This window comes from Biomphalaria glabrata, chromosome 4, assembly GCF_947242115.1.
Source record: "Biomphalaria glabrata chromosome 4, xgBioGlab47.1, whole genome shotgun sequence".
Taxonomy (NCBI): Eukaryota; Metazoa; Mollusca; class Gastropoda; family Planorbidae; genus Biomphalaria; species Biomphalaria glabrata.
This window is the reverse complement of record NC_074714.1, coordinates 54,024,631-54,040,300: the sequence shown is the minus strand read 5'-3', so window position 1 is coordinate 54,040,300 and position 15,670 is coordinate 54,024,631. Positions and strand designations below refer to the sequence as shown.

The following is a 15,670-nucleotide window of genomic DNA, read 5'->3' as shown; positions in this document are numbered from 1 at the left end:
TAACACGTCACTGGAACTCATTCACCAATCGTAAACAAGCAAAATAAACCACGTGCTTCCCTATCCATTATATACAACCTACGATGCAATTCGAATCGACAATGGTTATCACCTGACAGTTTTTTCCCCCCGTTGTTTTATAAATGGTTATCACGTGACAGTTTTTTTCCCGTTGTTTTATCAATGGTTATCACGTGACCGTTTTGGTGAGTGAGGTCCATCGCGTTTCTTTCAACTCCAATACTGCACACTATATTTTGTTGATACTCGTAAGTTACGCATAAAATTTTGAGAACGATTATCATCGCAAACAGTTTGAACCTAAAATTTAAATACATAAAAAATTTTATTTTTGTTTTCGTAATTGTGGAGAAAAGTGTACAAATAAAGGGAGATAATTGGATAGTTGTTGTGACACAAGAAAGATAAAACCAGCATAGCACTAGAACTATTAGAGTGTCAAGAAGAGTTGAGAGACAGTAACGTTTAAGATGGGCACTGGAGTAAAGAGACGATACTAGATCATAGATAGATACTGATGATACTAGAAATTGAGGACTGTGGACAATCAGAATACTTTTTCACTCTTTCTCTCCTAATCGACGGTACCATCGTTGATTTGACCTCATTAAACTAAATTAATATTTAATTTTAGAAACTTTATTTTGTGTTATATAAAACGAGCATACATTCCCCTTTAATTCTAGACCAAATCAAAAATCCTCTGATAACAAACAAAAAAATGTTATTGAAGCTTCATCATAACAGGGGAGTGAACTAGTCATGAGCAAACTGAAGAATTCCGTCAGAATGTGGACTAATAACTACGGAGAGAAAGAGTTAAAACTTCTCTGCTCATGCTGTAGGTCCTAAAGTATGTACCATGTATTTCGCATACATTTCTGAAATAGTCTGAAAGAGCTTAAACTCGATTAAACTCACACTATATATTAAGCAATGATCTCATTTGTCCATTGATTTTCGTCGTAGGGGGGTGCCTGACAGTTCGCGTAACCAAATCTATCCGTTTTTACCTGTCGGCAGCTGTTCTTAACATAATATCAAGAGAGAGGCCAGTCCATTCTTTGACATTGTCCAGCAGCTTTTCTTTGGATGACCCTTTCGTCGTGCTCCATCCACTGTACCTTGAAAAATGACTTTTGACAGTGAGTCATGTCTTACACTATGACCAAACCAGCTCAAGCTTTCGTCTCTGCACAGTACTGAAGAGTTCCTCCTTTTAGTCTGCCAGGAATAATACATTTCACAATTCAAATTCAATAATAAATCCACAAATGTAGACTTCAAATACAGCTTAAAATTTATAGTTTTTCAAACCGAAAGTTCAAGGGTATCCTCTAACCAGAAAGGAATTATCTCCCTTTCAATAATTTACTTATATGTGTAAATACTGTAAGCGAATAAAATATAAACAAGCTCCATCGTGACCCGAAGCCCACGTGACTATAGATCTAGATTTCATCTGTCATTATTGAAAGTAGTAGACAAAGGGTCTCACAGGTTCCCACTCTTGATAAAAATCAATTAAGTCACTTCAGAAAAAATGCATAACACTAATCCATAACTTACCATTACAAAAACACAACCTAATCAATTACTTACACAGATATAAACATAGCAGCATGTTCTTTATTCTATATGCTAGGACCAATCCATATATGTTATCTTTTCCTAGTGGCTTTAAAGCATAGGACAGGCTGCTTGAATCAGCCACGAAAAACTATTATATGTTAGTTGATCAGTTATTAAGTTGATTAATTGATAGTTAATCAGTTAATCAGTTGATTACTTATTATGTTGATCAGTTGATAGTTAATATTGATAAGCTAATGCGATGTTGATAATTTTATCAGCTGATCAATGGATTAGTTCATATGTTGAAAAATGAAACGATAGTTGATTAATTAGTCAATTATTCAGTTGATCGATAGGTCATTAAAAAGAAAAGTATCATTTCTCTAGGCAGGTAGTAGATCAATAGAAGGCTGATATCGTGTAGTTTATCTGGCATAATTATGACGAATGAGAAAACCAGGTGTTACATGCCAGATTTCTGCTGTGCCTAGCAAGTGGGCGGGGAACTGTGGTATAAGATAATCAGGTATGACGCCCCTTGCGTCCTAGGTCACAATTTATGCAGCTTCACCACGGATAACTCATCAAAGATCAGATTCACACTGTAGCTAATCCTACACCGTAAAGTGCCGTAGTAATTTTATATAAATAATTTCGTATCCAATAGAGAGGTTTGTACATTTAATTAACTTAAAACTATATTTTAAAGTCTTTGCTGGTCATAAGATTTTTGTTTTTAAAATTGAAGAGAAATATCTAGTTATTGTTGATTTTAGGCAGGTTACGTGTTTCGGATGTTCCTTCACTGTTGAAGATTATTACATCAAACCCCGAACCTCAGAAAAGACGGCCGGAAATGGCGAAATTTCTGTGTTCGAAGTACAATACCGTTTGTCCATTTTTTTGGACAGTATCGTGAATAATGACTATTTTACCTACAAGTTGTTCAACATTTCGAAAGATAAGCAAATAAAGAGATTCATTAATTGTAGCACGGAATCAAAAGTATGTCTAGAGTCGAAGTCTAAATATAACAGTAAGTTGATCAATTGGTCATTGTTACTATAACAATGGGTTGATGGATTGGTCATTGTCACTATAACAATGAGTTGATTAATTGATCAGTCACTATAACAATGAGTTGATTAATTGATCAGTCACTATAACAATGAGTTGATTAATTGATCAGTCACTATAACAATAAGCTAATTGTTCTCATAATGGTGATGTCTTCGATTCCGCAAAATCCAGTAGCGACCTGCATATTTACCGCATCTCGTACAGACAAAGCCGTTGCCCGCCTGCGGTCTATTTAAGTTTTCGTCTTCTGCGCATGTCTTCAATAAGGTCTTTCTTTTGGGTCTCAAATGTTTGTCCCGCAGCCTTTGCAAGAGCTCTCCAACTGTCTTTTTCAGAGGCCATCTGCTGCCAGCTACTTTCCTCCATGCCTCTAAATGTAAACAAGTAATAGAATCTATACATTTTAAAATCAATTCTTGTTTTATGTTTAAATATTTTGATAAGCTAAACCGACATGTTTTATGTCTTTGACAAATAGAAATTTAGTCCAGAATGGGGTTTGAACACACGACACTCGCGTTATGAGCGCGACGGTTACACATACATTTTTAAAAAGTCTATGTTAAAGGAGTGTCAGATTGTTAGCTTAATTTGCTTATGACTGGTAAAGTTCTCCTATCAGACCCTGCTGTAGGCCTAGACAGGGAATATAGTGACAATCTCATCCTTTTCTACTGCATATATTTCACGACGCACAGAAACACCAAGTAGAACATGGCGACGCATTGTACTTGAAGGAGCATAGAAGACCGGGAAGAGCTGGGACACCATCAAAAAAACTAGCAAGAGACCGTGGAGAGTGGCGTGTTTTTGTCGAGGCCCTATGTTTGTTTGTTTTGTAAAATGTTTTATATAATTCGGATGTTCCTTCAGAGTTGAAGATAGTTTACTTCCTAGTCCAAACCTCCCGCAGGACGACGGGGGATGGGAGCGGGCAGGGTTTGAACCCTCGACCGTCGATAAATCCGAACGACAGTCCAGCGAGCAAACCGCACGACCAGGCAGCCATGTGCCATGAGGAACTCAAAGGAGTGATGATGATGAGGATGATGATATTTCACGAGGTTGTGATGTGGTCAGCACAATGACCATCCGCCTATGCTTTTCAACTAATGTCAGACACTTATTACAGTTAAAGGACTCAGGCGCGCCCTAAAAAATGTTGAATTCAAAAGACTAGTCCACACAGGGATTCGAACCAGCCGCCTAACAGTTTACAAGAAAGCAAACATTTTAATAATCAAGCAGCCTGGAGTTGAAAACTTTTGACATTAAATTCACTAATCAAAAGTTCCGTAAAGCAAGCGTTTATTGTCGTTTAAAAGTGTAACCATTCAGTTCTATACGGCTAACGCAGCTGATAGATAAGAAGGAAATGTAGGCCTTGATTCATTACAACGCTCGTTGAAATGGGATAAATTAAACAGTGTAGAAATACCCTTGACCTACAGAGTATTATTGACCAGTTATTCCAAACGTTTTTTTTTAGCCTGGAGGTTATAGAAACTCCCGTGCGAGATGGCTGCCAGGTCGTGTGGTATGCGCTCTGAACTGTTATATCGATGATTTCGGGTTTGAACCTCGCCATCCGCCTTCCCGCAAGAGGCTTGGGCCAGGAAGCTACAGTCTTCAAATCTGAAGGAAGCTCCGAAACATGTCAAACAAATAACTTGTATCAGTGTACAAAAATCTTCTAATGAAACTAATCCTCTTAAGCTTCAATAAGCATTATGGGTAGAAGATCAGAGAGCCCAAATAGCAGCATGGGCCAAATATGGCCCGCAGGTCGTAGCTAGAGCACCACTGAAATACACTTTAACTTGTAACAAATAACAAGTCTTTTCTTTTATATTTATATATATATATATTTTGGCGAAGAAATGGCGAGTATTCCTGAGATCAGAATGTCGCTAGACCCAATGACCACACCATCAGGTGAGCACCAGCACCATCATCACCATCACCACCATCACCTGACCAGGTTGACGGGCAAAGGGTCAGAGGCTACAGGGAAACGTGTTCTTGTTGGCGTGGACGGAAGTGACCATTCCAACTACGCTTGTCAATGTAAGGAATGCGTTCCATTCAATCACTATTTGTTATTATTTATTCACCTTATCGTTATTACTACAATTCCTCTATTCAGGTCGGGCATTCATGGACAAAACAGATGGGTGGACACGGTTGTTGAAAAGATTTTTTTAAGTCTCACCCTGCTGGGTACTTCAGTTATATGTCATTTTAAGTTTCACCCTGCTGGGTACTTCAGTCATGTCATTTTAAGTTTCACCCTGCTGGGTACTTCAGTCATATGTCATTTTAAGTTTCACCCTGCTGGGTACTTCAGTCATATGTCATTTTAAGTTTCACCCTGCTGGGTACTTCAGTCATATGTCATTTTAAGTTTCACCCTGCTGGGTACTTCAGTCATATGTCATTTTAAGTTTCACCCTGCTGGGTACTTCAGTCATATGTCATTTTAAGTTTCACCCTGCTGGGTACTTCAGTCATATGTCATTTTAAGTTTCACCCTGCTGGGTACTTCAGTCATATGTCATTTTAAGTCTCACCCTGCTGGGTACTTCAGTCATATGTCATTTTAAGTTTCACCCTGCTGGGTACTTCAGTCATGTCATTTTGATAATTCTCACCCTGCAGGGTACTTCTGTCATATGTTATTTTATTAAGTCTCACCCTGCAGGGTACTTCTGTCATATGTTATTTTATTAAGTCTCACCCTGCAGGGTACTTCAGTCATATGTCATTTTAGTAAGTCTCACCCTGAAGGGTACTTCAGTCATATGTTATTTTGATAATTCTCACCCTGAAATGTACTTTTGCCTTATGCCATTCTGTTAAGTTTCACTCTGGAGGGTACTTGAGTCATAGGCCATAATGTTAAATTTCATTCTGAAGGGCACTTAGGTCATATGTCATTTTGATCATTCTCACTCTGAAGGGTACTTCAGTCACCTGTGGAGCAGCGAGGACTACGTTGTACTCCTCAATTGTCCAGACTTGCAGGAAGAAGTCAAGAACCACTGGAGCGGAGGTAATTACACTAACTAGGTACTTTTCTAACTAGTACTAACTACATAGCATACGTACACTATGTTCTTTTGTAATTACATAGTGGAAGTGACAATATTATTAATAGGACCCCGAAATAAATCTATTGTTACATGTAGATATATAGAACCAGTGCTTTTTTGTGACGGTACGCATCGGTACGGCGTACCGGCACCATTTTCAATGCGTGAAAAAAAAAGTATTATTTTTCTTGCATTTTAACGTGTATTCGTAATTGATTAGTAGTTAAAAGTTGGGCGATCTATCACTGAGTACTGGCACCTTTTTTCTTTAAAAAACAAAACAAAAGCACTGTATAAAGCTATACTTCACTGTCACATAAGTCAAGTAACTCTTAAGTCACTGTCTTACAACAAATGTCAAGTAACTGTTATATCATTTTTGCGGAACAAATTAATGTATTTTTTTTTACTGTAGTATAACAAATGTCACGTATCTTTATGTAACTGTCAGTTGACAGCTGTCACGTATCTCTTATGATACAGTCAAGGGACAGATGTCACGTATCTCTTTTGATACAGTCAACGGACAGCTGTCACGTATCTCTTATGATACAGTCAAGGGACAGATGTCACGTATCTCTTATGATACAGTCAAGAGACAGATGTCACGTATCTCTTATGACACAGTCAAGGGACAGCTGTCACGTATCTCTTATGACACACTCAAGGGACAGATGTCACGTATCTCTTATGATACAGTCAAGAGACGGATCTCACGTAATAGCTAACCCCAATGTCGTATACTAATTGCCTAATATATTATCCTACTGTCAGATGACAGATGCCAAGATGTTCATATGTCTTTTTGACAAGGTAGATGGCAGGCATCTCTAATGTCAATATCCTATGACAAATGTCCATTATCCTTAGTCAATCTTTTGTTGTTTTTTTTTTGTCTTGTGTCCATGTCCAGGTGTCAAGTACGTGTTTGATAGAGAACTAGTTGACCAGAAACTGAGAGAAGGGGAGGAACAGGTGCATGGCAAGTTGGAACAGTTTAAAGACATTTTACTCCAGCACTCAGTAAGCAAGGAGACATGTGTGTGTCTGGGTATATGTCTGGATATGTGTGTCCGGATATCTGTGTGGATACGTGTCTGGATATATGTGTAGATATTTGTGTGGATACGTGTGAATATGTGTTTAGATATATGTGTGTCTGGATATGTGTCTGGATATATGTGTGGATATATGTGTCTGAATATATGTGTGGATATATGTGTCTGAATATATGTGTGGATATGTGTGTCTGGATATATGTGTGGATATGTGTGTCTGGATATATGTGTGTCTGGATATGTGTCTGGATATATGTCTGGACATATGTGTCTGAATATATGTGTGGATATATGTGTCTGAATATATGTGTGGATATATGTGTCTGGATATATGTGTCTGGATATATGTGTCTGGATATATGTGTCTGGATATATGTGTGGATATGTGTCTGGATATATGTGTCTGGATATATGTGTGGATATGTGTCTGGATATATGTGTGGATATGTGTCTGGATATATGTGTCTGGATATATGTGTCTGGATATATGTGTCTGGATATATGTGTCTGGATATATGTGTCTGGATATATGTGTGAATATGTGCTGGATATATGTGTGGATATGTGCTGGATATATGTGTGGATATCTGTGTGGATATCTGTGTGGATACGTGTCTGGATATATGTTTGGATATTTGTGTGGATACGTGTGAATATGTGTTAAGATATATGTGTGGATAAGTGTGTGGATATATGTGTGGATATCTGTGTGGATATCTGTGTGGATACGTGTCTGGATATATGTTTGGATATTTGTGTGGATACGTGTGAATATGTGTTAAGATATATGTGTGGATAAGTGTGTGGATATATGTGTGGATATCTGTGTGGATACGTGTGAATATGTGTTTAGATATCTGTGTGAATATATGTGTAGATATCTGTGTGGATATGTGCGGATATACATGTAGATATCTGTTTGGATATTTGTGGATATACATGTAGATTTGTGTCTGGATATATGAATGGATATCTGTTTGGATACGTGTGAATATATGTTTAGATAAATGTGTGGGTATATGTGTAGATAGGTGTGGATATGTGTGGATTTACATGTAGATATGTGTCTGGATATATGTGTGGATATGTGTCTGGATATATGTGTGGATGTATGTGTGGATATATGTGTAGATGTATGTGTGGATATATGTGTAGATATGTGTCTGGATATATCTGTGGTATTTTTTTTCACATGACTTGTCTCTGAAATATACTGAATGTTACATGGCAAGAAAAAATACCAGATACTGAAGTGTACGAAACCATCCTCACAATACTGATGCATTCCTAGCTGTGATGAGCAGGGCGTATCTGCAGAATGGAAGACCCCCGCATCCCTAAAGGACTCCTGTTAATGCCTACAGTGACTGACTTACAGAGACTGACTTACACAAAGTGACTACGTTATTTACGTATGAACTATGAAAAAGTACTTAAATTGAGATGATGCATCCAAACTCTTCTATTCTTTTGTAGTTCTCTAAATTTGAATATAATTATCTAGTTGCAATTTTTTTTTTTTGAAATAGTACACATGAAAGTCTAAAAAAAATATTTCAATCACAGGCTCATGGAAAAGTTCGTGCTGTGTCGGCTAAAAATCCAGGAGACGCCATCTTGAAAACAGCGGATGAAGAAAAGTGTGACTTGATTGTGATTGGCTGTAAAGGAAGAAGCGCCTTCAGACGTACGTTGCTAGGCACCATCAGTGATCACGTGGTCCATCATGCTAACGTTCCGGTGAGTTCCGTCCCTTGCTCCGTCGTAAGAGCATTTCTATATAGCTTATAGCTTTATAGCTTTTTTAAATAGCTTTTTTTTATATATATCGCTACTTTTAATGCTTATAGCATGCTCAGAGGGCTTTTGGTCCAATCTCATTTGTGGACCAGTGGGGGGGGGGGGGAGGGGGTATCTAGGAGTTGGTTTTCCGTGCTGCCTTTAGACGCTCAGTATACACAACTCTGCCCGAGTCGGGTGTCGAACCTCGAGCCCCCTTCTAGGTAGCCAAGCCAAGCCAAGTTCAAGCGCACTTGGCCTCTCGATCACGCTTTCCTGCATCTATCTAGAATATAGAAAGCTGTAAGCAGCGCCCCCCCCCCCCTCTTCTCAGATGGTAAATATTGTTACGAAGGCTATAAGATATAAAAAAGATGTCTTCTAGATGTAGAGGCTGATGAGTTTGAACATAAAGACTAAAAGCTTCAAGAGAGGTCCGAATTAAAGAATGTGTCTAAGCAGGCCAGAGTCTTCTACTACCTATATATTCTGTTTAAAACTTTTTTTTTAGATTCGTTTGTTACTTTAGCTCTCGTGTTTATGTTTGTAATGTTATCACAGCGTCTTGAGCCTACAGTTTGTTTGTTAACAGCGCTCTATAAATAAAATTATTATTATTGTATTTTATTTATTCAATTCATTGCTTTACTAAACGTTTGGATCTAGAAAAACTGCATATAGGCCTAAAAGTATAATATCCATTAATCCCAGTTGAGCTACAGCTAATAGAAGACTCTGGCCTGCTTAGACACATCCTTTAGTTCAGACCTCTCTTGAAGCTTTTCGTCTTTATGTCCGAACTCACCAGCCTCTACATCAGGGGTTCTCAACCTGTGGCTCGCGACCCCCTTGGGGGTCGATTGACGATTTGCCAGGGGTCGCCTAAGACCATCGAAAATGTGGATTGTTATTGTCTACTCTTCTATTGCTGTATGTGTGTGTGTGGGGAGGGGGGTCGCGGCAGAGTGGGGGATTGTAAAAAAGGATCGGCGAGCATAAAAGGTTGAGAACCACTGCTCTACATCTAGAAGACATCTTTTCATATCTTGTAGCCTTCGTAACAATATTTGGATATGATAGGGTTAACGGGTTGTTAGCCCTGTGCATTATCAACCGAGAAGAGGGGGGCGCTGCTTACAGCTTTCTAGATGCTAGATAGATGCATTTACTTTCAGGTAAATTTTAATAGCCTTTTGTGGATTTTCCCCATTATCTGCAAGGCGAAAGTTACTTGAACTGGGCTTGGTTTGGCTCCCTATGAAGGGGACTCGAAGTTCGACACCAGACTCGAGCAGAGTTGTGCTTACTGAGCACCTAAAGGCAGCACGGAAAACCTTCTACCAGAGCCCCCCCCCACACACACACACACTGGTCCACAAATGAGATTGGGCCATAGGCGCTCTAAGCATGCTATAAGCATGAAAGTAGCGCTACATGAAAGCTAGAATTTATTTATTTATTGATTGATTATAGCCCACACTGGGCATTAGATTCCCCCTTTCTATACGAATTCCATTTTCTCTAACAGAGTGTTCGGTTGGAGACCCACAATGTCACAACAAATAAAACTTCACTTCAGTTTGAATAAAGCGGACATCTTCATCTTCATCTATTGCTTATTTATGTTAAATTTTATTTAAATTTTCCGAACTCGATTTTTTCCTCTGTTTTAAAGTACTTACAGTTTATTGCTTAAATATGAAAATCTACAGATAACATGAAAGGGTATAAGGTTTGATATTTCTATGTTCAATGTTACAGGTTGTAGTTTGCCGTAACAAAATGTTACGAAGAAAGTCCAGCGCCATTGTTCCGCCTAACCCAGAGGAACTCCAGGTCTCCGGCAAATAGAAAAAAGAACAGTAAACGTCATCCTGAGTCCCATTCACCACTATATCCAAGTCCATATGGAATCCAAAATTGGGATGAATAAAATAACTCTGTAGAACAGTTTCAAGTGTTTGTTAACGTTTTATAGTGCAGTGAGTCTAGGCAAGCAATGAATGAGAGCAGTGGCGCAGCATCCATGGCGCGAAGGGGCTCAATGAACCCGGGCCCATGACCATTTAGGGGCCCACACCCGATGGCGTAACAATCATGGAGTCAGGGCCGGATACCTTGCTGCGCCACTGAATGAGCGCCAAAAGAGAATCTGAATGTCAAGTTACAATGATGAGTGATGATATGACAATCAACTGCCAACAAAACACACATACATATTGGTCCGGCTCTGCAACATAGTTTTATCTCTTCTCCGCCTTTACTCCTGGGCAGTACCTAGAACAACTGTTAAAGAAGGCCTGAACACTGACCTGCTAGGTCACAGCCTGTGGGAAGTTTAGACCAAAAGCTCGTTACCACGTCCCAGGTCTGTACGAGGTGGCAACGAGCTATTAGTCTAAAAACTCTAAACTTTCCACAGGTCGTGACGTTTCAGGTCACTGTTGAGGGCTTCTAATACGAAAGGTCTCGGATTGACCTGATCATACCAATAAACTTAATGTCTGCAAGAATAGAATAGAAAGTACATCCGGGTTTGGTTTAAACATATTTTTATTTTGCCATAAGTCGGTTAGAGGGCTCATAAAATTAGTTTATTGTGCACATAGGATCAGACTTAGACCTGTGTAATGAAACATCAAATACAAGTATACACAATAACATGGGATAGCTGCCTGGTCGTGCGGTTTGCGCGCTGGACTGTCGTTCGAATTTATCGACGGTCGAGGGTTCAAACCCTGCCCGCTCCCATCCCCCGTCGTCCTGCGGGAGGTTTGGACTAGGAAGTAAACTATCTTCAACTCTGAAAGAACATCCGAAACATGGAAAACAAACAAACAAACAAACAAACAAACAAACATGGCTTTATTGGACAAAATTAGACCATAGTAAACAGTGAATGAAACCAGCGCGTCTCGCATAACACTGATGCAGTACTATACACACACACACACACTGGACATGAAACACACACACTGGACATGACCTTCTGACACGCTGGACGCACGCAGAAAATCAACTCGGTTACACTACAACCTGATAAAGCCTTAAAGCTATTTGTGATATGGGGCCCGTATGTAATCAACATAAGGCAATTTTATTCCTTTGTTTTTGAGTCAAAACACTATTTGGGAGCCTTTTAGGCACGCGATGGTTTAGCTCTTTCTCCCTCCCAAATGACAGATTATTTTTAGATGACATGAACATTTTGAGGCAGAGAACAAGAGTAATTTCACGTCTACTTCCAAGCCAGTACTTTCATGTGTACTTCCAAGCCAGTACATTCACGTGTACTCCCAAGCCAGTACATTCACGTGTACTCCCAAGCCAGTACATTCATGTGTACTCCCAAGCCAGTACTTTCATGTGTACTCCCAAGCCAGTACTTCCACGTGTACTCCCAAGCCAGTACATTCATGTGTACTCCCAAGCCAGTACTTTCACGTGTACTCCCAAGCCAGTACTTTCACGTGTACTCCCAAGCCAGTACATTCACGTGTACTCCCAAGCCAGTACATTCATGTGTACTCCCAAGCCAGTACTTCCATGTGTACTCCCAAGCCAGTACATTCATGTGTACTCCCAAGCCAGTACTTCCATGTGTACTCCCAAGCCAGTACATTCATGTGTACTCCCAAGCCAGTACTTCCACGTGTACTCCCAAGCCAGTACTTTCACGTGTACTCCCAAGCCAGTACATTCACGTGTACTCCCAAGCCAGTACTTTCACGTGTACTCCCAAGCCAGTACTTCCACGTGTACTCCCAAGCCAGTACATTCATGTGTACTCCCAAGCCAGTACTTCCACGTGTACTCCCAAGCCAGTACATTCATGTGTACTCCCAAGCCAGTACTTTCATGTGTACTCCCAAGCCAGTACTTTCATGTGTACTCCCAAGCCAGTACATTCACGTGTACTCCCAAGCCAGTACATTCACGTGTACTCCCAAGCCAGTACATTCACGTGTACTCCCAAGCCAGTACATTCACGTGTACTCCCAAGCCAGTACATTCACGTGTACTCCCAAGCCAGTACTTTCATGTGTACTCCCAAGCCAGTACATTCACGTGTACTCCCAAGCCAGTACTTTCACGTGTACTCCCAAGCCAGTACATTCACGTGTACTCCCAAGCCAGTACTTTCACGTGTACTCCCAAGCCAGTACTTTCATGTGTACTCCCAAGCCAGTACATTCACGTGTACTCCCAAGCCAGTACATTCACGTGTACTCCCAAGCCAGTACATTCACGTGTACTCCCAAGCCAGTACTTTCATGTGTACTCCCAAGCCAGTACTTTCATGTGTACTCCCAAGCCAGTACATTCACGTGTACTCCCAAGCCAGTACTTTCATGTGTACTCCCAAGCCAGTACTTTCATGTGTACTCCCAAGCCAGTACATTCACGTGTACTCCCAAGCCAGTACATTCACGTGTACTCCCAAGCCAGTACATTCACGTGTACTCCCAAGCCAGTACATTCACGTGTACTCCCAAGCCAGTACATTCACGTGTACTCCCAAGCCAGTACTTTCACGTGTACTCCCAAGCCAGTACATTCACGTGTACTCCCAAGCCAGTACTTTCATGTGTACTCCCAAGCCAGTACATTCACGTGTACTCCCAAGCCAGTACATTCACGTGTACTCCCAAGCCAGTACTTTCACGTGTACTCCCAAGCCAGTACTTTCATGTGTACTCCCAAGCCAGTACTTTCACGTGTACTCCCAAGCCAGTACTTTCACGTGTACTCCCAAGCCAGTACATTCACGTGTACTCCCAAGCCAGTACATTCACGTGTACTCCCAAGCCAGTACATTCACGTGTACTCCCAAGCCAGTACTTTCATGTGTACTCCCAAGCCAGTACATTCACGTGTACTCCCAAGCCAGTACATTCACGTGTACTCCCAAGCCAGTACATTCACGTGTACTCCTAAGCCAGTACTTTCATGTGTACTCCCAAGCCAGTACATTCACGTGTACTCCCAAGCCAGTACATTCACGTGTACTCCCAAGCCAGTACATTCACGTGTACTCCCAAGCCAGTACATTCACGTGTACTCCCAAGCCAGTACATTCACGTGTACTCCCAAGCCAGTACTTTCATGTGTACTCCCAAGCCAGTACTTTCATGTGTACTCCCAAGCCAGTACATTCACGTGTACTCCCAAGCCATTACTTTCATGTGTACTCCCATGCCAGTACTTTCATGTGTACTCCCAAGCCAGTACTTCCATGTGTACTCCCAAGCCAGTACTTTCATGTGTACTCCCAAGCCAGTACATTCACGTGTACTCCCAAGCCAGTACATTCACGTGTACTCCCAAGCCAGTACATTCACGTGTACTCCCAAGCCAGTACTTTCATGTGTACTCCCAAGCCAGTACATTCACGTGTACTCCCAAGCCAGTACATTCACGTGTACTCCCAAGCCAGTACATTCACGTGTACTCCCAAGCCAGTACTTTCACGTGTACTCCCAAGCCAGTACATTCACGTGTACTCCCAAGCCAGTACATTCACGTGTACTCCCAAGCCAGAGAGAAAGAGGGAGAGACAGAGCGCCAGAGAGAGAAAGATGGAGAGACAGAGCGACAGAGAGAGAAAGAGGGAGAGACAGAGCGCCAGAGAGAGAAAGATGGAGAGACAGAGCGACAGAGAGAGAAGGAGGGAGAGACAGAGCGACAGAGAGAGAAGGAGGTAGAGACAGAGCGACAGAGAGAGAAGGAGGGAGAGACAGAGCGACAGAGAGAGAAAGATGGAGAGACAGAGCGACAGAGAGAGAAAGAGGGAGAGACAGAGCGACATAGAGAGAAAGATGGAGAGACAGAGCGACAGAGAGAGAAGGATGGAGAGACAGAGCGACAGAGAGAGAATGAGGGAGAGATAGAAAGAGTGACAGAGAGAGAAGGAGGGAGAGACAGAAAGAGTGACAGAGAGAGAAGGAGGGAGAAACAGGGTAACAGAGAGAGAAGGATGGAGAGACAGAGCGACAGAGAGAGAAGGAGGGAGAGACAGAGCGACAGAGAGAGAAGGATGGAGAGACAGAGCGACAGAGAGAGAAGGATGGAGAGACAGAGCGACAGAGAGAGAAGGAGGGAGAGATAGAAAGAGCGACAGAGAGAGAAGGAGGGAGAGACAGAAAGAGTGACAGAGAGAGAAGGAGGAAGAGACAGAAAGAGTGACAGAGAGAGAAGGAGGGAGAGACAGAAAGAGTGACAGAGAGAGAAGGAGAGAGAGACAGAAAGAGTGACAGAGAGAGAAGGAGGGAGAGACAGAGCGACAGAGAGAGAAAGAGGGAGAGACAGAAAGAGTGACAGAGAGAGAAGGAGGGAGAAACAGAGTGACAGAGAGAGAAGGAGGGAGAGACAGAAAGAGTGACAGAGAGAGAAGGAGGGAGAAACAGAGCGACAGAGAGAGAAGGAGGGAGAGACAGAAAGAGCGACAGAGATAGAAGGAGGGAGAGACAGAAAGAGCGACAGAGAGAGAAGGAGGGAGAGACAGAAAGAGTGACAGAGAGAGAAGGAGGGAGAGACAGAAAGAGTGACAGAGAGAGAAGGAGGGAGAAACAGAGTGACAGAGAGAGAAGGAGGGAGAGACAGAAAGAGTGACAGAGAGAGAAGGAGGGAGAGACAGAAAGAGTGACAGAGAGAGAAGGAGGGAGAAACAGAGCGACAGAGATAGAAAGAGGGAGAGACAGAAAGAGCGACAGAGAGAGAAGGAGGGAGAGACAGAAAGATTGACAGAGAGAGAAGGAGGGAGAGACAGAAAGAGTGACAGAGAGAGAAGGAGGGAGAGACAGAAAGAGTGACAGAGAGAGAAGGAGGGAGAAACAGAGTGACAGAGAGAGAAGGAGGGAGAGACAGAAAGAATGACAGAGAGAGAAGGAGGGAGAGACAGAAAGAGTGACAGAGAGAGAAGGAGGGAGAAACAGAGCGACAGAGAGAGAAGGAGGGAGAGACAGAAAGAGCGACAGAGAGAGAAGGAGGGAGAGACAGAAAGAGTGACAGAGAGAGAAGGAGGGAGAGACAGAAAGAGTGACAGAGAGAGAAGGAGGGAGAGAC

At 41.7% G+C, this 15,670-nt stretch overlaps 1 protein-coding gene across 1 annotated transcript; it reads left to right on the top strand.

Moving 5' to 3' along the window:
* Window positions 1-2,111: 2,111 nt before the first annotated feature.
* On the top strand, window positions 2,112-10,558 carry LOC106074267 (universal stress protein MT2085-like). The gene is made up of 6 exons (XM_056025568.1): window positions 2,112-2,267; window positions 4,555-4,743; window positions 5,636-5,728; window positions 6,682-6,791; window positions 8,393-8,566; window positions 10,367-10,558. Exons 2-6 carry the CDS (start codon window positions 4,557-4,559, stop codon window positions 10,454-10,456), a joined length of 654 nt encoding a protein of 217 aa, XP_055881543.1. The 5' UTR covers window positions 2,112-2,267; window positions 4,555-4,556; the 3' UTR covers window positions 10,457-10,558.
* The last annotated feature ends 5,112 nt before the right edge of the window (window positions 10,559-15,670 follow it).